Source organism: Drosophila virilis, chromosome 5 (assembly GCF_030788295.1).
Source record: "Drosophila virilis strain 15010-1051.87 chromosome 5, Dvir_AGI_RSII-ME, whole genome shotgun sequence".
Classification (NCBI taxonomy): Eukaryota; Metazoa; Arthropoda; class Insecta; order Diptera; family Drosophilidae; genus Drosophila; species Drosophila virilis.
Genome location: NC_091547.1, coordinates 21,712,250 through 21,735,740, shown reverse-complemented (window position 1 = coordinate 21,735,740; position 23,491 = coordinate 21,712,250). Strand labels below are relative to the sequence as shown.

At 40.5% G+C, this 23,491-nt stretch overlaps 6 protein-coding genes across 16 annotated transcripts in view; 3 read left to right on the top strand and 3 right to left on the bottom strand.

The window, feature by feature from the left end:
• On the top strand, nt 1–1,194 carry LOC6624837 (pseudouridylate synthase TRUB2, mitochondrial). Its single transcript, XM_002049145.4, has 3 exons — nt 1–206; nt 265–477; nt 534–1,194. Exons 1-3 carry the CDS (start codon nt 77–79, stop codon nt 1,145–1,147), a joined length of 957 nt encoding a protein of 318 aa, XP_002049181.1. The 5' UTR covers nt 1–76; the 3' UTR covers nt 1,148–1,194.
• Nucleotides 1,180–3,262, bottom strand: SmydA-5 (SET and MYND domain containing, arthropod-specific, member 5). Its single transcript, XM_002049146.4, has 2 exons — nt 2,820–3,262; nt 1,180–2,557 (listed from the first exon to the last, which is right to left on the bottom strand). Exons 1-2 carry the CDS (start codon nt 3,155–3,157, stop codon nt 1,234–1,236), a joined length of 1,662 nt encoding a protein of 553 aa, XP_002049182.1. The 5' UTR covers nt 3,158–3,262; the 3' UTR covers nt 1,180–1,233.
• Nucleotides 3,263–3,982: 720 nt separating this feature from the next.
• On the top strand, nt 3,983–5,807 carry LOC6624839 (fatty acyl-CoA reductase wat). Its single transcript, XM_002049147.4, has 5 exons — nt 3,983–4,063; nt 4,149–4,261; nt 4,314–4,830; nt 4,893–5,604; nt 5,671–5,807. The coding sequence occupies exons 1-5, from the start codon at nt 3,988–3,990 to the stop codon at nt 5,729–5,731; spliced, it is 1,479 nt and encodes a 492-aa protein (XP_002049183.2). The 5' UTR covers nt 3,983–3,987; the 3' UTR covers nt 5,732–5,807.
• Nucleotides 5,808–7,300: 1,493 nt separating this feature from the next.
• LOC6624840 (fatty acyl-CoA reductase wat) lies at nt 7,301–9,165 on the top strand. Its single transcript, XM_070209569.1, has 5 exons — nt 7,301–7,376; nt 7,535–7,647; nt 7,700–8,216; nt 8,280–9,000; nt 9,078–9,165. Exons 1-5 carry the CDS (start codon nt 7,301–7,303, stop codon nt 9,163–9,165), a joined length of 1,515 nt encoding a protein of 504 aa, XP_070065670.1.
• A 277-nt stretch (nt 9,166–9,442) lies between these two features.
• Nucleotides 9,443–15,440, bottom strand: Ars2 (arsenic resistance protein 2). 4 transcript variants are annotated; one of them, XM_002049149.4, is made up of 8 exons: nt 15,289–15,439; nt 14,756–14,905; nt 14,503–14,693; nt 14,163–14,445; nt 13,315–13,381; nt 11,171–13,242; nt 11,002–11,109; nt 9,857–10,246 (listed from the first exon to the last, which is right to left on the bottom strand). In XM_002049149.4, the coding sequence occupies exons 2-8, from the start codon at nt 14,893–14,895 to the stop codon at nt 10,165–10,167; spliced, it is 2,943 nt and encodes a 980-aa protein (XP_002049185.2). In that variant the 5' UTR covers nt 14,896–14,905; nt 15,289–15,439; the 3' UTR covers nt 9,857–10,164. The 4 variants fall into 4 exon arrangements, with proteins under 4 accessions (XP_032293092.1, XP_002049185.2, XP_032293091.1 ...); XM_032437201.2 differs by lacking the exon at nt 9,857–10,246 and adding an exon at nt 9,443–9,780 and having other exon boundaries at nt 14,163–14,693; nt 15,289–15,440; XM_032437200.2 differs by having other exon boundaries at nt 14,163–14,693; nt 15,289–15,440.
• A 1,459-nt stretch (nt 15,441–16,899) lies between these two features.
• EcR (Ecdysone receptor) overlaps nt 16,900–23,491 on the bottom strand; it is a 125,325-nt gene continuing 118,733 nt past the window's right edge. For all 8 annotated transcript variants that reach the window (XM_032437490.2, XM_032437493.2, XM_032437491.2 and 5 more), the window contains 2 exons: nt 22,925–23,077; nt 16,900–22,845 (listed from right to left, as the gene is read on the bottom strand). In XM_032437490.2, coding sequence (XP_032293381.1) covers nt 21,886–22,845; nt 22,925–23,077 — 1,113 coding nt within the window. In that variant the 3' untranslated portion in view covers nt 16,900–21,885. The remainder of the gene's footprint in view (nt 22,846–22,924; nt 23,078–23,491) is intronic.

Here is a 23,491-nt window from a genome sequence, read left to right as displayed (position 1 = left end):
CGCCAAAACAGCTGGAGGCTTTTAATTTCAAAACAAAAACACGCTGATTTTCGTTTTTATATAATTCCAGCTAGTAATGGCACTTACAAAGGTCTACGATGCGGCCACTGTGTTTAAGCACTTAAATGGCATCATAAATGTATATAAGCCGGCTGGTATTAAGGTCAAGCACGTGCGCAACGCCATTCTAAGCAACATTTGCAAAGGTGTGTGTAATAGAAATAAGCGCTATCTGTTAATTTAAAGGAAATTCTTATTTCACAGGACTTAATGAACTCGAGCAGAGAGAACCACGTAGATTACCGAAGAGCAGACTGCTTCTGGGCACTGGCACTGCCGCGGACACTGTCCTGCATAAGATAGCCAAAGATACAGATCTTTCGGATCACATACTAGCTGCTGGCCCAAGATACATGCCCGATGACATTCGCTGTGCCGCCGTCGCCTCACTTGGTAGGCACACAAGCGGCGTCTTGTGTAAGTAACCAGTCTCGTACCTTTAATTGAAAACTTAAGACATTTTTTGTTGACAGTGCTCGGCCTGAACAATGGACTGAAACAATCGAGCCTCATACAGCGCAATCGGCCGGTGCGCGTCTACCATGTGACCGCTCGCATGGGTACCGCCACAGAGAATCACTTGCCCGATTCGCACGTCACGGTGCGCGCCAACAATCGTCATGTCACCGCAGAGCGCATCAGCGGCTTGGCCTCTTCCATGCAAGCCTCACACCAGCGCAAAATGTACGAACTATGCGGCGTCGATCTACAAACGCAGGCGGCATACGAGCTGGCCTGCAAGGGCCTTCTTCGGCCTGCAGACAACAGCCAACCGGTCGTCTATGGCATCAAGCTAATACATTTTGAACGGCCTCACTTTACGCTCGAGCTGCACACCATCAACGAGAGCGAACAGTATATGGCGGCCCTGGTGCATGACATGGCCATAGAGCTGCGCACGGTTGCGCACTGTTCGCAGCTGCGTTGCATACGCCATGCCCACTTCGATGTGACGGACAGTCTGCTGAGGCATGGCTGGCATCTGCCGGGCATCGTGAGAAATATGAGGCAACAGCGAGATGTGCTTGAAGCTCATCCGCAGTTGTTGGAGCAACAGCGCGTGGATCTGCACGCTGCGCCACAATAGGCTATTAAGAGTAAATTAATTGTAAAATAATATTTCTTATAAGGAAATATTTTATAGTTTAACAGTTATCAATTATATTCATAAGTTTAAACTGCAGTCTGGCTATGGCAGTGTGCCAGCGTCAATTTGTCATGCTCGAATAGATCACGCTGCAGCTTTTCATGCAACTTCTTGCCAGCCACAGAGTCCTGTACCTTTTCTAGCACATCCACCGCCTCCAGTACATGGGATCTAGCCAGCTCCAGTTGAGATTTTGCCTTTGTAGGCTGTCTACGCGCCTGCTCCTCTAGCGTGTGTGCCATCTCAATCAGAATGACACTCACATAGATGGCCAGCTTGATGCTGTGCGGATCAAGACGTTGGCAAACATTATACAGCTCCTCACATAGTCGCTGCTTGCGACCCAGCTGAAGATCGCTTAGCTCGGTCAGCTCCAGGCCCGGCTCATGGCCGTAAAGCTGAATAAGTGTGTGCTTCAAATTGAACATGTGAAAGTGATTGGGATGCAGCAACTGGGACAGCCGAGCCAACAGCAATTCCACTTGACTGGCCGTGGGTCGGCCGGCCAATAGCTGGTCCACCTCTTCGGTCATGTGGGTTTGCACTTCCGTCACATAAGCAGCATCCAGCAAGACGGGGCAAGTGTCGCACTTCCATTGGGTCTGCTCGTTGAGTGGATCCAGCGGCAGCTGCACGCCCACGCACGACTTGGACACATCGCCCAGGCAGCGCATAGCGCTCACATAGCTGCCGTACTCGGTGGGATCCTCGCAGCGCGCGCAGCGGCAGCTGAAGTGCTTGGTCATGCGCAGATGGTGTTGCCGCATCTGCGTGCCCCACAATATGTTTGTGTAGGTGATCTTCAGGTGGTCGCCCCTCTTCATATCGCAGCCGGCGCGTACCGCAATGCGCTGCGTGGCGGAATCGAACTGAAAGTAGCAGTTGGGCTGGCAGGCGTGCTCCATCATGCAGGCCTGCCGAAAGAGTCCGCTCAGCTCCACACCCGTCGCCAGCTCGATGACCATGTAGTTGGTCTCTATTATGCCGCACAGGCGATGCAGCAACTCCGGCTCATAGTCGCTGAGCTGGCAGCACTCACGGTTTTTGCTCTGCTTGAGGCGCTGCAGAAAGCGCTGCTCCAGATAGCTAACAATGCGCTGTTCCGCCTCCTGCTGCAGCTCTGTGCCCAAGCGTTCCTCCGCGTGTGACTGCATCTCCAGCAGGGCCTGCCAGCGCTCCGGCTGTTGCCGCTGCAGCAGCAGGCACTTCAGCACCAGCAGCGCATCATGACGGTAATAGTCATGCAGAGCACGTGCATCCGACTTGGCAGTGGGCGCAGTGCCCAGGCTGAGCACACTGCACTCTAATTTCTCGTGCAGGCAGCTGGCACTGCAGACGGGCCAGCGACAGCTGTTCGAAAAATAGAGATTATACTATGCTACAAAATGGTGGTTAGAGTTTTTCAAGTTTGTTAAGATCTGCCATCAAGGTGTTTTCCCTGATGGTAGGTATTATTTTCCAACACTTTTCCGCATTTACAGAATAACACTATACTACATAATAGTAGTCGAACAGCTCTTTAAAGTATTTTGCTTATAGATTCTATTATTTATATCTATTTTTACGGGTCACCTCAAATTCAGAATTATGTTGCACAGTGTTAGATACTCACTTGCGGCACTGATGCTTGCCCAGGCGACAGGGCGTATAGCAGCCCACACAGGGCACAATGCTGGCCGATTTCTCGTGTTCGGTGAGAAACCACTTGGGGCCCACGACAAGGGGCTCCTCCACAAATATAATCTGCTTGGCCTTTATGTCCTGAGTGGCCACCAAGTAGCGTCCCAGCTGCTCGTCCTGCTGCACCCGAAAGGGCCGGCAGCAGCTCTTGTGCTGTGGCCAATGCTGCTTCTGGTGCTCCCCGTTGCAGTAGCGCACCATCTTGCAGCGGGTGCAGGTGAGCGACGCGGCCACATCGCAGACGGCACATTTGGGACTCAGAGCTGCCATTCCAATGATCACTTCACGGCTTTTCCAATCGCACTGCTGTTACGTGGCCAGAGAAAATCTCATTTTGTTGCGAGTTGCAAGTTATATTCATTCACGCGGCGCCCTCACAATTTATTTTTAGCTTGTTTCTCCAAACACCTTCCTCTGCTCACGCGGCGTCTACCAAGTGCGCTCTTCAGCTCGTTCCCAAACTATGTGAAAAACTCTCTGTTTTGAAATGCGCTTCTATATAGAAGTGTGAGCAATATATGTGCATATATTTACTACCCGTCTTTGCCCGGATCATCGTTTATTTCTCAATTTGTATACAAAATTAAATCAATCGAGCCGGCATTTGCATAAGAAACCTTTAGAAATCATTAAAAATAATTCTCATAATCCGTTCGGGCAGACTGCAATGCGTATACACTGGCCACTCTTTAAACCACTTTGAAACTAAAACAATCTTATAGGCTCGGCTATCGATCCTGCTCTAGATATTATAAACAACATCTCCGAGCCTTGTTATCCAAAGATAAACATAAAGCCTATCTTAATATATAAAAGCACGTCCACATACTAATTAATATATCTCAAATCAAGCAAAACATACTTGCATTTTGTTGCAGCCTATCAAACTTGCTAATTGAGTTCAATTGAACTAGACATTTTAAATACTTATTTCAGCTACAACATTAATATTCATTAGCTCAGGCTCTAAGGCCTAGGCCACTATAAAATTTTCTGCAAATATTGAAAACTTGTCATTTTATCGTTGACTCTCAAATCTGATATTGGTTTCATTGAAAGTCCGCACTTGTATTTTAAAATTCGGCTAAACTGCATTTAAAATGGAATCCGAAATTACGAAGTTTTATGAAGACAAAACGATTTTTTTAACCGGTGCCAGTGGATTTTTGGGAAGAGGTATGATTTCTTTTTTTTCTTCCTAGAGAGCTGATGCACACATTGGGATACACACAAAACTTTAGAAAACATTATTCTCCTTCAGTTATCATTGAGAAGCTGCTGCGTGCAACAGAGGTAAAGCGTATTTATGTGTTGATAAGACCCAAACGGGGCAAGGACACACAGGAGCGCATTGCCGGATGGAAAACCAATCCCGTGAGTAGTCACAGCCGAGCGTAGCTGAGTAACATAACCCCCTACTCCATAGCTTTTTGAAGTGCTACTCAAAGCCAAGCCGAACATATTGGAGCGCGTGGTGGCCATAGAGGGGGACTGCAAGGAGCCTGATCTGGGCATCAGCCCGACGGATCGCGATCTGCTTACGCAGCAGGTGGAGCTGGTGGTGCACGGAGCGGCAACTGTCAACTTTGCGGAGCCACTGCATGTGGCATTGGACATCAATGCGCGTGCCACACACCAGATGCTGCAGCTGGCCAAGCAGATGCACCGTTTGGTGGCATTCGTGCACGTATCCACGGCCTTTTCCAACTGTATAAGCCACTTCATTACGGAACGCTATTATCCGGAGTACTTGAGCTGCAGCGCTAAAAAGGTATTGGCGCTAAGAGAAATGCTGGACAGGGACACGAATCTATTCGATAAGATGGCTCCCGTGCTGCTCGACAGGTTTCCCAATACATACACCTACACAAAGGCTCTGGCCGAGCAGTTAATCCAGACAGAGGCGGGGGATTTGCCGGTGTGCATCTTTCGTCCAGCTTCCAGTAGGTTGCACTAGTTAATCTACTCGATCCCATTGTAAATGCTGCTTTACCCAATTATTCAGTTGCGGCGACCAATAAGGAGCCTATTTCCGACTGGATAGACAACATCTATGGACCCATTGCTATAATCCATGGATTGTTATATGGTGTTTTACGTGTCTTACCCCTCAATCTGAATGCTGAATCCAACATTGTGCCCGTGGACAATTGTGCCAATCTGGTGCTATCCTGTGCCTGGCGCACGGCCATGGAGGCGGCTCAGCGCAAAGAACAGGTCATTGGAAGCCCTCCTCTCATTTACAACTTTGCGCCTAGCGGGGAAAATGTAATTATTAATGTGTTTATCGACGATGCCGTGAAAAGAAAACGTCACTTTTATCCCGTAACTCTGGCGAAATGGTACCCCTTCCTGCACGCCACCACCAAACCCCGGCTATTCAAATTGGCAGCAATCTTTTATCATCTGCTGCCCGCCTACATGGTTGATCTATATCTGCGCCTGCGCGGCCAGAAGCCACGCATGGTGGCCATGTACCAGAAGATCCACAGGTATATCGATGTGATGCAACACTTTATGATCAACAACTGGAGCTTTGAGACATTCAACACGGATCGGCTGTGGGAATACATGTCTGAAGCGGATCGGCAGCTCTTTGAGTTTGATATGCAATCCCTGGACTGGGATAGCTATTTGGACCGCTTATTTCTCGGCATGCGCACCTATCTGTGCAAAAGTGAAGAGTCCCTTAGGCGCGGTCGTCCGAAAATTAAATGGTATGTGGAGAACTTTGGTTTTAAATTGAGAAGATTTTTAAGATCTTAACTTATTTTGACTTTCAGTTTCTCTATACTTCATCGACTCCTGCAGTTCAGCCTTGTAAAACGGCTGCTAGGCCTGTAATATTATATTAAATTGATTCTTATTGCTTTTTAAATGTTTAATAAATTTAATAAAGAAATTTTGAAATTGCCAATTATTTGAAAGTCCGACGCTTTCTACGTAGCAGTTGAGATGCGGGGATTTTCTTACCGAGCCTTTTTCCGGCTGGGTAGACAACATCTACGGACCCGTTGCTCCATGGAACTTTATATGATGGTGATTTACGTGTCCCACCTGTTAATTTGGAGGCTAGGTCAAACATTGTGCCCGTGGACGGTTGTGCCAATCTGGTGCTGTCCTGTGCCTGGCGTACGGCCATGGACAGCGCAAGGAGCAGATCATACACAAATATGTACCCAGCGATGAGAACGTCAAAAATTATGAGGAATTCAAGGCCGAGTTCAACAGAAATTGACACGATTGTCTCATGGCCCCCTCTTGTGCTCCACCGCCAAACCCTGGCTCTTTAAATTGGCAACCATTTTTTATCATTAGGTGCCCCCATACATCTACATTTAAGAGAAGATTTATAGGAATATCGATGTGGATCCAAGTGAAGAGTCTATATAGCTCGCTCGTAAGAAAATGAAACTATACGATAGCTTCGGCTTAAAATTAGGATGATGTATGCATCATTTATGAGACCTTAACTTATATATACTTTCAGTTTTCTTATGCTTCATCGACTCTTGCAGTTCAGCCTTTCCGGCGTAGGCATTGGCATTATTTAATCATAATTTAATTATATATGTGTATAAAGAAATACCAGGGCTTGTCAATATAAGCTCACGTTTTCTTCCATAACTTAGATGTTTCTTAACTGATCTTGATCAAATTTTCATCAATATATCTTACTATGCTATAGAATATTTCTATTTAATCAAAAAATATATTCAAATTATAGCTTATTTGATTTATGATAAATGATAAAATAAAAAACTTGGTCTATATAGCATAATACGGGGAAATAAGCTCGCATCAACGAGCACTGAGAAAACCTCGATCAAAATTTCAGATCTCGTTATTAAAGTTTCTGAGATTGCCGCGATCATTAATACGGATGGACGAACGGACGACATGGCTAGTTTGATTCGGCTATTGGTGCTGATCAAGAATATATATACTGTGTGGGGTCGATGAGGCTTCCTTCTGCCTGTTACATACATGGGCGCAAAACTATAATACCCTTCTTACCCATATTGAGCTGGTTGGAATTTCAATGTCACATCCGAATTTGAAGCTTATCAAATTTTCTGACTGAGGTCAATAATATTGTAATTTCTAAACCAGGCACATTTTCCAGTGCTTAAATTCATGAGTCTAGTCAGAGCCGCGTTTATATCAGCTCGAGCAAACATGAAGTTAAACTAACCCTTATTTATACATGACTTGAGCTGCTTTATTAATATTCATGAACTCAGGCTCTAAAGTCTAGGAACGAATTTAGCGAATTTGGCACCTATAAAAGGTACTGCAAATATTTAAAGCTAGTCATTTCAACGTCGATTCTTAAATCCGATATCGGTTTCCTTGAAAATTCTGCAGTTTTGTTTAAAGTTTCGACAAAAGTGCACTGAATAAATTTCAAAAATGGAATCCGAAATTAAGAAGTTTTATGAAGACAAAACGATTTTTGTAACCGGTGGCAGTGGATTTTTGGGAAGAGGTATTATAAAATATGTTTAGCAGAACTGCAGGCATTTCACATCAGAATTTAAATAAAACGGGCTTGCCAAAGTGTTGCATTATTTGAATACTTCTATTGTTCGGTTCTCGTTCGAAATTTTTGGTCAGGGTCTAACGTTCAGGAACATTATCTTTCAGTTATCATTGAGAAACTGCTGCGTGCAACAGAGGTAAAGCGTATTTATGTGTTGATAAGACCCAAACGGGGCAAGGACACACAGGAGCGCATTGCCGGATGGAAAACCAATCCCGTGAGTAGTCACAGCCGAGCGGAGCTGAGTAACATAACCCCCTACTCCATAGCTTTTTGAAGTGCTACTCAAAGCCAAGGCGAACATATTGGAGCGGGTGGTGGCCATAGAGGGGGACTGCAAGGAGCCTGATCTGGGCATCAGCCCGACGGATCGCGATCTGCTTACGCAGCAGGTGGAGCTGGTGGTGCACGGAGCGGCAACTGTCAACTTTGCGGAGCCACTGCATGTGGCATTGGACATCAATACGCGTGCCACACACCAGATGCTGCAGCTGGCCAAGCAGATGCACCGTTTGGTGGCATTCGTGCACGTATCCACGGCCTTTTCCAACTGTATAAGCCACTTCATTACGGAACGCTATTATCCGGAGTACTTGAGCTGCAGCGCTAAGAAGGTATTGGCGCTAAGAGAAATGCTGGACAGGGACACGAATATTTTCGATAAAATGGCGCCCGTGCTGCTCGACAGGTTTCCCAATACATACACCTACACAAAGGCTCTGGCCGAGCAGTTGATCCAGACAGAGGCGGGGGATTTGCCGGTGTGCATCTTTCGTCCAGCTTCCAGTAGGGTGCACTAGTTAATCCTCTAAAGCTTATAGTAAACGCCTCTTTTTCCCAATTGCTCAGTTGTGGCTACCAATAAGGAGCCTATTTCCGGTTGGATAGACAACATCTACGGACCCATTGCTATACTCTATGGCGTCTCATATGGTATTTTACGTGTCGCCCCCCTCAATCTGAATGCTGAATCCAACATTGTGCCCGTGGACGGTTGTGCCAATCTGGTGCTGTCCTGTGCCTGGCGCACGGCCATGGAGGCGGCTCAGCGCAAAGAACAGGTCATTGGAAGCCCTCCTGTCATTTACAACTATGCACCCTGCGGTGAAAACGTAATTAATAATAGGGAATTCATAGGAGCCGTGAAAAGAAAACGTCACGTATTTCCCATGACGAAGGTGATATGGTATCCGTTCCTGCACGCCACCACCAAGCCCTGGCTCTTTAAATTGGCAACCATTTTTTATCATTTGCTGCCCGCCTACATGGTTGATATATATCTGCGCCTGCGCGGTCAAAAGCCACGCATGGTGGGCATTTACGAGAAGATCCACAGAAATATCGATGCAGTCCAACACTTTATGATCAACAATTGGAGCTTCGGGTCACCCAACACGGATCGATTATGGGAATGCATGTCTGCAGTGGATCAGCAGCTCTTTGAGTTCGATATGAAATCCCTGGATTGGAACAGTTACTTCGATCGCGCCTTGTTCGGCATGCGCACTTATCTGTGCAAAGAGGATCCAACCGAAGAGTCCATACAGATCGCTCGTAAGAAAATGAACCGGTACGTGGAGAGCTTCGGCTTAAAATGATGTCGATAAATATATCAGTTATGAGATCGGAACTTATTTTTAATTTCAGGTTTCTTATTCTTCATCGACTCTTGCAGTTCAGTATATTATGCATTGCCATTGCCATTGTGGGATGGCTGCTGCGTCTGTTCCTATAAAAATTTAGTATATATAACCAAATATAACATAAGCTTAAGTACACAAGTAGTTTTTGGCTTACTGCTAAGGAATTGGATATTTGTTTTATATGATATACTCATACATATATTTTTGTTACTGAATAAATGAATAGGCCTTCCGAAAATACATCAAGAGCATCCACCTATTCTATAGTGGTACCATAGAGTAATATATAGATGTATAGCAAATAATATCATATCAATATTATCATGTAGAACATCAATTTAAACAATTATCTTTTATTAAAATTAAAAATTCCATGATGACAAACAACTTTTATTTAGTTTTTCTCTTTTCTCCAAGCAATACAAAACAATTAGCGTAGATTAGAACCCTGCAAAACATCTGACATTATAGTCGGATTTCCGTCTTTGCAGTTTTCTTTTTGTGGTTAAATAATTCAAGTTTCAAGATGATTACGAAATGTCTTTAGAAATCTCTGTTTGATTATTATTTGTTCAGTGCGTGAGCTTTGTTTATTATAAACTAATATAATTTATAGTCTATTGTGTGGGGCATTATCTTAGTACGGCTCTTGGGGCGCGTCCAAGTCCCGGTAGTGTGATCTGGCGCGATAATCAAAACCACCGGGTCTGCAAGCAACGAGAATGAATGTTGTTTAGAGTGAGGAATTATTTGTACACAAATCTTATATAGTAAAACCAAACATTTATTGTAATTCGACGCAAGTTTGCGGTTGCATTATTGAAAGCATCAGAATCGATATTTTATTAATTGAAAAATTAAAATCTTTAATTAGGTCCTTTGGGGTATTCATTTTTTTTTTACAATCGGCATATTGTACAAAGATCAAAATAAATATCTTTAGACATAAATTATGTAATAATTTGCGTTTAGTTTTTTGTAGGTCCCCATTAGCTAGGCATTGCTTAAATTGCTTTTAGAACTGAGCTTGAAAATTGTATTTAGCGTTTATTATCTGTGTGTGGTTTCTGCTTTTTGTGCTAATCAATTAATTAGTCAAACATATCGGAATTAACGGGCGCATCCAAATCATGGTAACCGATAAGCCGGCGTTGGTGTTCCAAGGGCATTTCTCTGCAAAAAATTTGCGACACAAGAAAGTTGTGACAAATTTCGTTTTAAGACCAACAACAAAAATGAAAGCAAAATTATAGAAGGCATATAGAAAATTTAGGACAAATACACTAGGGTTTTTTTTTATCGAACTAATGCTGTGGGTGTGTCAGAAAAATTAATAAAGAAAAACCTTGTCTGCTTGCACAGCAAGAGAAGCAAGTCTCTGAAAATGGTTCAACCTACTTCTAATAAACCATACTATTAGCATTCCATGCGATTGCGATTTTCTTTCTTTATAATAATTATAAAATTAAAGCATTGAGCAGACGGTCTATGAATAATTATATTTAAAGCTCAGACAACGTTATGACCACTGTCACTGGGACATAATTGCTAAAAAGTCAGCAATATGAATACATTTTAATAGGTTTGCAGTTTGCCAAAAACATAAATTAAAAACAAACATTTCATAAAATAAAAAAAAATATATAGATATATACATAGCCTAAATATACAACTGTTGGTTTTGTTAAAGGCACGAAGGTATATCGAGGAACGTGAAGGATGCAAAAAGCAAGAACCATGAACCGATTTATGAACCGGTTTGTGAGACAGACATAGACAAAGGTTAATATACATCCAATTCTCCCCTAGAGTCCGTAGCTAGGCAGCTGCTTTCAAGCCTTTTGAGTTCAGCTCCCATCTGATCCAAACTGCTTAAGGCTAAATTCCCTAACGGACTTAAGGCTATGCAAATAAATAAAGCAACTGACCTGCGCACTGGAGGAAAATTGCGTCCGCCGCGTCCACCGCCGCCCATCATGGGCGGTGCAAATCCGTAGGGCATAGCTGAGAATGGCGGATACATGGGTGGCCGATAGCTGCAGAAGCAATAAGCATTTTATAGTGCATAAACAATTTTATAACGTTTTGCGTACTCACCCGCCAGAACCACGACCAGACTCTGATTCAGTACGCTTGGAGCTGCCCGGATGCTCTGGCAGCTGTGGCCGCTTGGGGTCACGCAAGTAATTGTTGAAATATTGCACCTCCTTGCGCACCTCGTCCACCTTCTCCTCGTGCTTGTTAAAGATGTGCTTGCGTATGAACTCGGGACCCTTGAACTTTTTGCCCGACAGAGGGCACAGCCATTTATCCTTGGCCAGTTCCTGTGTATTGGCTTGCACGAATTTCTCCACCTCGGTTTCGGGATTCTTAGCACCCAGCTCTTTGATCTCATCATCGCTCAGCTGCACGCTCTTGGTTAAAAACTGCTGCAGCTTACCGTCGTAGGCCTTGATGTATTCCTGGACATCGTTGCTGGTGACGCGCATAGGCGGTGGTCCACGTGCGTGTATGATACCGCAGCGATTTGGCATCTCATCCTCGTACGGATATTCGCAATGATTATAGTAGTCCACCGAGTGCACAATGCGCAAATAGAGCACCAGACGATCCAGAACCGAAATAAGCTGCTCATCCCGTTCAATGGGCTCACCCTCGCCATCTTTGTTATCGCCGGCCAAGCCCAACAGTTCCTCCTCCTCAGCAGAGGCTTCTTCGATGAGGTAATCGGTTATGTTTTGAAGCACAGGATTTTTGGAATTGAAGCCATATGTGGTCGAACTGCCGCCGCTGCCATTGGTTGCGTCCGCGCTGGGTTTGCTTTCCGCATCCGGCTGCTGCTGCGTGGAATCTGCCTCGCTCCACAGCTTAAAACGTTCATCCAGATTCATGGCAATCTTTGCGCACAGCTTGATGTCAGCGCGTACAATCTGCTTGTGCGCTGTGATGCCATTGGCGGGACGCACACGTCGACTCAAATCCCGATTGACAATGGCGCCCATTTCGCAGTCACGCAAACGCTGATTGTTTAGACTCCAACAGATCTCCTTGATGTTAACGTCGCGTGTAAAGGTTATCCAGCCGCGGCGATACCAGCGTCGCTCCACCAGCGGATCGGCAATGGCCACGCGTAGATACCCACTAAAGCGGGTGCAGATCGCTTCGATTTCTGCCTTCGTTATTGACGGCGCCAAATTGCGTAGGAATATTGACGAGGTGCGATGCAATGCTCGTGGCTGTGGTCCGTCCTTTACCTTGTCCAAATCGATTGTCTCGGTCACATCATCCGCCGTTGATTTCGTCTCCACCTCGTTTTTTTCTGTTTTCTCCGGCTCCTCCCCATTTTTAGCTGCTGCTGGCTCGTCCGCTTGCAGCTCAGCTGGCTGCTCCGCATCTTTTTCCTGCTGCTCATCGCTCTGTTCACTTTTGATAGCTGCCGCATCCTGGAGGGCAGTGCCGCCCTCTGGCTGGGGACTGTCGGGTGGCAGCGGATTAGCTTTGGCCACCGTTGCTGCCTCCTCTTTGTCTTTTTGTGCCTCCGCTTTTTGATCGGCGCGCAAACCCTCCTCCACATCATATTTCGCTTTCAGCTTCTCATCGTCAGAGTCCGAGTCCGACTCGAAACTGGATGAGGATGAGCTCTCATCGTCGCTGCTGTTGCGATTTCGTTTCTTGATTTTTTTCTTCTTTAGCTTTTTATCGCTGCCGCTTTTGATCGAGTCATCATCGCCTTGCACTTTGGCCGGCTTCGCAGCCACTATTTCTGTTTGCTGCTCGTTTTTAGCGGCATCTGGCACCGCAGCCATCTCATCGTTCTCATCATCCCAGTTCTCCTCATCGGAGTTTACAGGCCGCAGGCTCTTACGCTGCGGCGACACAACCACTGGCTGTTCCTCATCAGCGCCTTTCTCTGATTTTGTCTGCTTGGGACTTTCAGGCTCTCGCTTGGCGACAACTGAGGCTTCTGTCGATTCAGATTTGCGCTCATATACAACTGGCGTCTCTTTGGGCTTCTCATCGAGTATCTTAAGATCTTCATCGGTGCCGCCTTCCAGTTTAATCACACAAGTGTCCAGGACTCGCACCAAAGAATCCGCCTGCGAGGAATCCACCTTAACGCTGCCAATAGTGCCGTTCTCGAGCAGTTCCAGAAACACATCGGTGCGTCTCTGTTAAAGCATGCAATATATATCAAGATATTTATATATATAAACGTACAATAAAGTCACTCTACAAGTTACCTTCAAAAAGCCGCGTTGCTCCTCGCTGCGTCGCACACTGTCTTCGGGATGGTATTTGTTTTTAAACCTGTGAAAGACAAAATTCAGTTTAAAACCAAACGTTTCGTGGCCAGGTATGTCTAATATGCTATATAATATGAATAAGAGTTAAAAGTACGGCTCGTGAATGGGATATATTTGATATATAAAGCACGTGTGTAGATATAGATTCCGGCGCATCCTCTAGCTAGTGGACATCCAAGTATTTAATTAGTCGTACACATAGTTTGATTTGAATTTTGTTTAGGTTTAGCTTTTGCATATGTACATATTACCCAAGGTCTTACCTTTGCAAGCGCATTCATAATGTGTATATGTATATGCGCTATGTGCATACGTTTATATATATTTAGGCATTTGCTCGCAACGAATTTAAATAGATCGCGGTTTCAAAAATATAAACACACCCACGGCATTGCTCGCCGGGTAATTTAAATTTTAAGTTATTCTTTCATTTTTATATAGTATGTGCTTCTATTGAGACAGAGGCAGAGAGGCAAAGGCTGAGGCCGAATCAGTGTCTCGTCTCGTCTCTGACTCTCAGTTCGCAAAACGCCATAAAACCCATAAAAAGCTGCAGAGAAAAACTTAATAATAAGTATACAAGAGGGTTATGAATTTTGTGATTGCAGTCACGCTGAGACTTAATTTGCAATTAAATTAAAATTTAAATAACAAATTAATTGAATGTGAAGTTGAGGACGGACCTCGTCAGAGCCTGCCACTGCGTTGGATGCGGTTGCTCTTTGCGCGTTGTTGTTGTTCTTGTTGTTATTTTTCTTGGGTACTCAAGACCCGCTGCTACTCACCATTCCTCATCCTTGTGCGCCACAAAGAACTCGTTTAGCTGCTGTCGCTTAAAGTCCGTCTTATATTCGGTGTATTTTCGCATCACCTCCGAGTCAGATATGTTCTCGTCCTGCGTGTCCAGAAATTGTTTTAACGTTAGCATCGCTGGCTGCGTTTGTGTGTCGCTGTTGACGACATTGGGCGCTGATTCACGGGCCGAGGACGGATGACTCGAATGCGAGTAGGCCGAGTGCAGCGATTGATAGTGATCATTCCAGGCCTGCACTAGGTACGGATCGTAACCTGCATGGGCACAAATACCATATAGAGCTGGTGGAGTAAAATTGTTTTTAAACTTACCAAAACGTGGATTAGACCTCATTTCGCTTTCGCCCCAGTCGGGTCGCATGCGTTTCGCAGGCGGCATCTCACGTCCCGGCGAGCCGTAGCGCGGACGTGGTCCGGAGCCACGATAGTCACTGTAGTCTGGGCGATGACGAGCGCCGCCGCCGCCACCACCGCCTGCAGCCGAGCTGCCTCGAAATGGATTCCTAGCGAGCAGAGCAGAGCATTACACACACCCACACACAATGGGAGACCACACGACACTTACCGCTCGGACCACTCGTCCCGGGAATTGGCACCACCGCCCATGGGTCGACGTTCGTCCCGGCGTTCGGGCCTGTAGCTGTCGCGTTCGCCGCGGAATTTGTCACGCCGCTTGCGATCGTATTCATCATCCGAATCAGCCATTGGTGGTTGTCTGCAAAGTAAGCAGAACAGCATTAATTATCAATTATCAAGTGAAAGCTGCACATCGACTTGTTTCACTTTTGGCACCGACATAACCTCAAACTCGTTTTGGCTCCTATTATAATCAGCCATACCCAAGCCGAAGACTTACTTAAAACAAGCCTTGTTCATGCAAAGAATGCAATATTTAGGCCAACAGCAATAGATATTAACATTGCTTGCTTTTTTTACACAGAACACTAAATGCCGCCATCTTGCCGCCTCCGCCAATCGTATGAAAAACGCTTACGTGTTGTCTGAGACACAATATTCAACAAGGGCATATATAGCCATATTCTAGTGTATTGCATTTGCATATGCGCAACTTATATAGCCTGATTCTGGCATATTTACCTTTTATTTCACTATTTGTAGACTTTATTCTAATTTTATTGTCTCACAGTGCGGCGTCTAAAATGGGACGTAGATATGGCAGTATTTAATATCGATATATCGATACGTTGCAAACAGTGCTGCCAGACTGCTGTTAGGTTGCTGAGTGAGTGAGTGAGTGAGCAACGAAATGTTGCTAACAGAGTCGATTTTGGGCGCTTCGATAAGTCGATAAGTTGACACAAAACCCAACATATTTAAAAATTCAAATTGAAAACTTGCAAATCGTTTGAACATATTTTAAATATATATATATATATATATTTTTATTTTATTACACGTTTCATATATATCGTATATATAGACTTTTGTTATTATATTATATTTATACGTATATGTACAGCTTAGTTTTAAAACTATTTAAAGTGTTTGTGTGTAGTCTCTAAGCCTATGTAGATCTTTAATGTATGTAATTAATTTCAAAAATGTATTTATATGCGCGCGTAGACTTGCATATTACTCAGTTTTAGTTACTGCGCTGCCACTCGATCGCCCAAAAGTTACACATAAATAGCAAACTACATTAACTTGTACATATCTGTTAATGTATATATATACTTTTTCTGAAACTTAAGTCAAGTTATACTCGAAGTATAAAAGTTATTTTTTTTCTTGGTTTGTTTTTTTTTTTTGTAATTTTTGCTTTGAATTCAAGTGTTATTTGTTTGTTTTGTTTTAGCAATACATAATTGTTCATTTGAGTGAAAGTACTCCAAAATTAAATGTCAGTTTGATAGATTTACTTACGAATAGGCAAGTATAAGTATAAGTATGTCTATGTAGATAGATCAATGCACCTTAAGTTCTCAATAAACAACAAGCTAACCTCTTGTGTTAGTGTACCAAATATTTAATATGCTCGATAATATAATCATAATAATAATTAAGTATGCATTTTGTAATTGTTTGTTTGGTTTAAATTCTAACAATCTCTACATCTCTCTCATTTTAATTAAATACGGCTTTCGAAAATCGTAAAAAGCAAAAGAAAACTCAAAAATTTGCCAAAAATAACCAAAGATCTTCATAGATTCACTTCAATATTTATAATCTATCTCTCTGCAATAGAAGCTAAGATATTTATAACTTAAGGGGTTTTTCTTTTGGCAGTGTAGCGTTTAAATCAAAAGCATTCAATCTTAGAATTTCAGAGCCAAACAATATGAATAACAATTTAAGGAAAAGAGTTTTATCAAATGCTGTTTTTGTTTGTTTTTGTTTTTGTTTTTTTTTTTGTTATTATTTAATTGAAAAATCCCTTCAAGTTGTCGTTTGCATTTACGTATCTTGTGTTGTTTGTCTGCCTTTCATTTAGAATATGTAATTGAATATATTATCTCTTGTTACTGCAATAATTATTTTTAATATTCTATTTTTGTTCGTAACACTAAAATGCCATCAATTCAGTTTTAAGTTGTATTTTTCCGGGTCAGCTTCTTCTAGTTTCAAAATAAGTATAGATTCCTCCAGCCAACTGCATTCGAATAATGTGCGTTGTTGTTTCTGCATATTCTTGTTATTTTAGATGTATTTAGTTTTTACTCGCATCGATCGTAGACTTGAACTTGTGTTTTCTTTTTCTTTTTTTTTTTTTTTTTGGTAATTCTATATATCGTAAATAATTATGTACTTGTATATTACTGATTGCTACACATTGCAAATGAAATTTGACATATTGACATTTTGTCTATTTTTGTATCTCTAATAATAACGTAAATCTGTATGATTAAGTATTTGTATTTTTATATTTTGTTTTGTTTTTTTTTTTTTTTGTTTCCTTTTTGTTTTTGTTTTGTCAATTTTGGCAGTGAGAAAACTACACAACTTAAAACTTAACTCGTTTTAGCGTACATTTTGTGATTGGAGAAGCAATATTGTTATTTTCGCACAAGATCGGCTCAACAGAAATTTTGTTCAATATTTCCGAGACCAATCTTGTATTTGTGAAAAAATATGCATTGTGTTTTGTTTTTCTTTGTGTAAATTGATTTTCATTTAGATTTATGATTTGCCAACTGCTAACCGTCGAGTGCTGCAAAACAGGTACCTCTAAAAAGGCGTCAGGAGTTATTTGTTATCATATTATCGAACTGAAGGTTGGGTTAATTAAATTGCTTTTTTTTTGACATTGTTTGTGTTTGTTTTTTTGTGCTTTGGTTAGAGACTTGAAGGAAAAACAAAGTTCAAAGTTGTATGTACTTTAAATGTATGTATATTTGTGGTTAGCTGCTGCTGCTAAGGTCTCGCTTGTAGTTACGTTTATTATTAATGCTCAAAAACCTTTCAATCGTGTTTCATTTGAATGTTTCGTTTGAGGTAGTTTTCAATTCAGGATCAATATCTACAAGTTGAACACAAAACTCTCGTATAATTTTGCTTTCATTTAAAGGGTTTAGGCTCAGCTGTGTGCTTAATATGGGGGAGAGATTGATTTGTTCCTCTTTTTCGGATCATAGACATATCTTCTAGGGTTAAGTTAGGTATGTAAGTAGTTATGGGCAAAACAAGTTACAAGTTACAAGTTACAAGTTACACGTAACAGAAAACAGTGCATAAAAATTAAATAAACTTCTCGTTTTACATACATTATCGTTTTTCGTTTTCATGAATTTCAAAAATCTACATAACGATTTGTTTTGCTTTTTCTTTTTTTTTTTTGTTACTTTTCTCTTCTTTTCTTTTCGTTTCGTTTCGTTTCGCTTCGTTTCGTTTCTTATGCTTTGTTAGCCATATTATATGAATGGATATCTCAACAAGTTGTTATACCTTATATACCTTATGTTCATCTTTATAATTTTGTCAGGTTGCTTTTTTTTGTATGTTTCGTATTTGTTGCTTGTCATAATGCTTCATATCGAGCGAGAGTTACGTACGTACATACATATTTACAGTTTGGCTTAGGTATAGGTTCTTTTTATTTGTTTGGATTAATTTCTTAGGGTTTTGCTTTATAAGTGCATTATGTGGTATTATCAAAGTTGAAAGAAATGTTTTAGCGAGGGCGCGAGGAGTTTAATTTCAATTATTATTAATTTTTAGTTTTAATTTTTTTGGTTACTTAACTAATATTTTATTCACACTTGACATGACATCAGCCTGTTTAAGTAATTTTTTCTTGTTTTTTTATTTTTCAATATTTGCATTATGCTTTATTATATATATTAGAATTTCGAATTTATGAATTACTTAAAACGTTTTTAGCAAATCATTTTGTATCATCTAAAGCTATTTTATAGCGCGTCTTATGTTTCAATTATTTTTCTTGGGCTCTACTCTTAAGTTTCACCCATTTTAAAATCATTTCTGTTTGTTTTTCTTTTTTCGTTTTTCTAGCTTTCCAATTGGCAAAACTAAAACTTGGACTACTACAAAAATAACCAAAGTCAATTTCCGTTTCCGTTTCCCATCAGCCAAGCTGTTTCGCAATACTTCACACTCACATTCTTTCAAATTTCTTTTATATTCCGAATGAAAAAAAAAAATAGTTTCATAGTTTGCTTTTCCAATATCGTTTTCATTATAATTTCTTATTACCACACACATTCGGTGAAAAGCCAACTTCACAGCCGTTTGCTTCGCATATGCGAATTTCATTCAAATTCTGCATGTTATTTATCGACCTATCGATTTATCGATACTTATTCTAACGAGTCTTTGCTTACATATCGCCTTTCCGCTCAACTTCAAACTGTTGCCAATTCTTCACAAGCAAATTAATTAATTACAAATAAATCATAATAAAATAAAAAAGAAAAACACACTTCTGTTTATGCTTGGTTTTTTTTTTGTTGTTCAACATATTTTCATGTATATTGTGTATATTTTTGTTTTGTTTTTGTTGTTCCATTTTCGTATTTACGTAAAATAGTAAAAATTATTTATATTATGATAGACTTTTCTTGTTGTTTTTTTACATTATTGTAAAACTACAAAACAAATTATGTATAATAATTAAACGCGCGTTAGGCAGACTAAAAAAAGCTTAAATTTAAAATCAAGTGTATTTATAATAAAGAAACTTAAGAGTGAGTTTTATTTTCGGTTGTTTCTTTCACTAATAGTTCGTATTAATTATATGCATAATAATTAAATTATTCACTGTGTTTTTGTTTTTGCTTTCATTTTTACTGTGCAGATAACAAATAATTGAAATTAAACCATGTAAGTTCTAATTGTTTATATATATATATGTATATATATATATATATATATATATATATATATATATGTATATATATATATATATATATATATATATATATATGTTGCTTTGCTATTTTCAATTGTTGTATAAAAAATTCAATGTTTATAAATTAAATTTACTTAAATGTGTATGTGTCAGTGTATGTGTATGTGTGTGTGTACTGTATGCGAAAATTATATGTATATATATTTAATTAGCATAATAATTATAATAGGTATAGTACTTAGTAAAATTAAAAAATTGCACATTTCAAAAATTTCTCTGCCACTTTTATACACAATTAAAAAAGGTTTGTTTAAATTTTACATAGTTTTTGTTTTTTTCTTTTTTTATGTTTGTGTTTATTATTATGTGTTTTTTTTTTGTCGTATTTTACAAATCGCTACTAAAATTAGAATAAATTTGATTTAAGTTAAAATAAGGCCAACAATTGTTTACTTTTTTTCGTTTTTACAATTCAAAAGCAAAAGCAGCAAAAAACGATAAAAAAGCATACAAAAAACTAATTAAATTGCATTAAACAAATTCCAAATAAGTTTAAAAAAATTGCCAAAAATGTATATTTTGCACGATTGTTTTTTTTTTTTTTTTGTTTAAAAACAAAATTTTGATTATGCCAAATGGTATTTTTTTTCAATAAAATTTAAGTGCTATATAATTTACAAGTATTTATAAATTTTCGAATTAAAATTTTTAGTTTATAAATTAATATTGAAGTCTTTTGGTGTGTGTGTGTGTGTGCGTGGATGTGTGTGTGCCAAGTGATTGAAAATGTTTGTTGTTGTTTTTTTTTGTCAGCCAAAAAGTGCATTTAATGAATTTAATTTAAAAAAAATTGTAATTTAATACCTTTAATGCCTTTTAATTTTGAGTAAAACTCCAATCACTTTTTCTTTCTTGTTGTTTACAAAGTTTTTACAATTTCGCCAATTGTTTTATGGGAAAATCAAAAAGAAAATGTAACTGTGTGAATTGTGTTAAAAAACGACGGCGCTTAATAAATGTAAATTCTCATTTTTTGTGTTAATTAAAAAAAAAAAAAATTATATAAGGAGGGCATAATTAAAAAAAATGTCGTTTTTAGCCATTTCATTGTGTTAAACATTTGTTAGCATTTTATACAGTTGTTTTTTACTCAGTTAATATGATTAAAAAAATATTTATAAAATCAGTCCAAGTTTTGCGTGTTTTTTTTTTTGTTTTTTTTTCTTTGTTGTTTTTTGTTTTGTTTTAGTTTTGTTTAGAGTTGGGTTGCGAATTGTGTAACTTAAACTTAGTTGCTGTCATTAGCATTTAATTAATAAGTATTTTGTTTATAGTTCAAGGTGTTTAAATCAGATTTACTCGCTGCTTTTGAATTAGATGTACAGTTAGTTTTACATATTATACACATTTTTTTTTATTTTTATTTTTTTAATATTATATATAAAGTTTAGGTTTTTGTTTTTATATATTTTTAAAATATAAACAATCTTTATTCTCTTTTGTTTTTAATTTTCTTTTGCATGACATGTTTGACAGGCATTGAATTTAGCAGAAATTATCATTTGCTTTAGTCCGATTTTTCGGGGCTGGAAATTAACAAAAGAAAATTTAATACAATTTTTATTAATTATAGCATATATATATATTTATATATATTTTAAGGTATTTTTTGTTGTTGTATTTAACTGCATAAATTCTATGCCCTTGTTTAGCTTGACTTTCTTTTTCAATTTTCAAATTGTTATATTTTATGTTTTAAGCATTCTCTGTTTTTGTTAAGAATTTGTTTGTTATATAATTTTAGATGTGTCTGTATGTGTGTGTGTGTGTTTTATAATAATTTTGTTTATATTTATAATGCCTTAGGTCTAATATTTGCAGGCTTAACACTAAATAACTGCATTTTACGCTTACTCAAAAATGTTTTGCTCTGTTTTTCTTTCTTCTTCTTTTACATCAGATTTTTATTCTTGTTTGAAATACATATATATATATATATATATATGTATATGTATATATAGATCAGATCAAGCAACTGTGCCGTTACGCACTTGTTTATTAAATCCACACGCCGTTTTTTTTTTTATGTAGCTGGGTAGAAAAGCAAACTATTTTGAATATGCAAAATTTTACAGTTTCTCCGGCTATATACAAATCGGTTGAATCCATTATAAAAGCGCCTAACGGTACAGGCTTGTCTGTCTGTCTGTCTGTGTGTGTTTGTGTTTGTGTGTGTGTGTGTGTGTGTGTGTGTTTGTTGTATACAGCTGCCACGCCCCGCCCGAAATTCATTCAATAATGCTGCCGCCGCCCAACAGTAGACTGCCCACGCCCAGACCGACGCCCATACCCATGCCTTCCAGCAGGGGCTATGCGGTGGTCGTCGAGTGCTCCGATTTTAGGGGCACGCCCATGAGGGCCATCGCCGTTTGCGTATTGGCATACATGCTGACATTGGCGCCGCCGCCATTGGCCACAGCAGCTGTTGTGGAGCTCGCCGGAACGGCTGCCGTGATGCTGGTGCTGGAGCTGGCTGCGGCTGTGGTGGGTCCCATGGCACCGCCGCCACCGATGTAATCGCTGCTGGTGCTTACGGCCGAGACGGAGCCGCCGCTGCCTGGCGGTGGCGGCGGCGGCAGCGTATGGCCGGGCAGCGCATGGAGCTGTTGGTGCTGTTGCTGTTGATGCTGTTGCTGTTGTTGTGCCGCTGCCGCGAGGGCCGCTTGCGAGGATGTGGACGCCGAGTCGGCATCGAGGCCAGCCGTGATGGCGCCACCGACGGCGCCGCGCATGCGCTCGGCGCGACGCTCCTGCTCCTCCTGCTGGGCCTGCAGATGCGATTGCACCGAGGGCGGTATGGCATGCACGTCCCAGATCTCTTCAAGAAACTTGGGCAGCTTGCGATTCTTGAGCTTGAGCGAGAAACACATCTCGGCATTCTGATTGCCCAGCGTGCGCAGCTCGGTGAGTATGGAGAGCAGTTTGGCGTAGAAGACGAGACTCATGGAGTCGCCGCAATGGCGATTGAGTATATAAATGCGTAGCGTGTCGATGTAATAGCTCTGTATCGCCTCAACCAGCTGGGCCTTCTCCAGGCCCGGCCGATCCGAGAAGATCACAATGGCAGTGAGTAGCGCATATTCCACATTGTCCACCTTCATTGAGAACATTTGACGGCAGAAATGCAGCAGATCCTCAATATTATCCGCCATTCCGGCCATCTTGTACGAGTCGCGTGTGTACGATCGATTGTTCGCAAAGAATATCGAGTCGGAGTTGTGATCGTAGCGTCGGGCCATGCGCAACATCATCACTTCCGATGAGCAGGCCTGCAAATAATATCGATTTATCGTTATCGATACGTGTATCGTTTATCGATTGGCTTATTCCATTCGATGCGATACTCACCTTGAGTAACGTGATCTGATCCTCTTGGGGTATCTTTGTAAACGCTGGTAATCCTTTCGCAAACTCCACTATCAACTGCACCGTGAGTATGGTAATCTCGGTGATGTGTCGAAAGCTGACATCCGTCTGACTCTCATTCTCATCCGGTTGACTCTACACGTGGGATTGAGAGGGAAGAAAAAATATAAATTGGAGATTTCGTTTCAATTTGTAATCAATTTGCTGGACTAGCATTAATATTAAAAAAATTGAATTTCAGTATATTTAGGGAATACCCATATATTATCAAGATAATTGACAGTTATGTGTGTGTTGACTTTCAGTATATTGAGGGAATGCCCATATTACATAATATCATTTGTAAGTTGACTCTCAATTTATTTAAGGAATACCCTTATATCCCTTAATGATTTATTTTGAAACTTTACATGAAAATATTTGTCAGTTTTGAGTTGAGATTCTAGTATATTTAGGGAGTACCCATATTAAATCAAACTATTTGCTACATTTTTGTTAATTTTCCTTTCAAAGGAAATTGCGCAGCAATGCTTAATTTGTATATTGAGT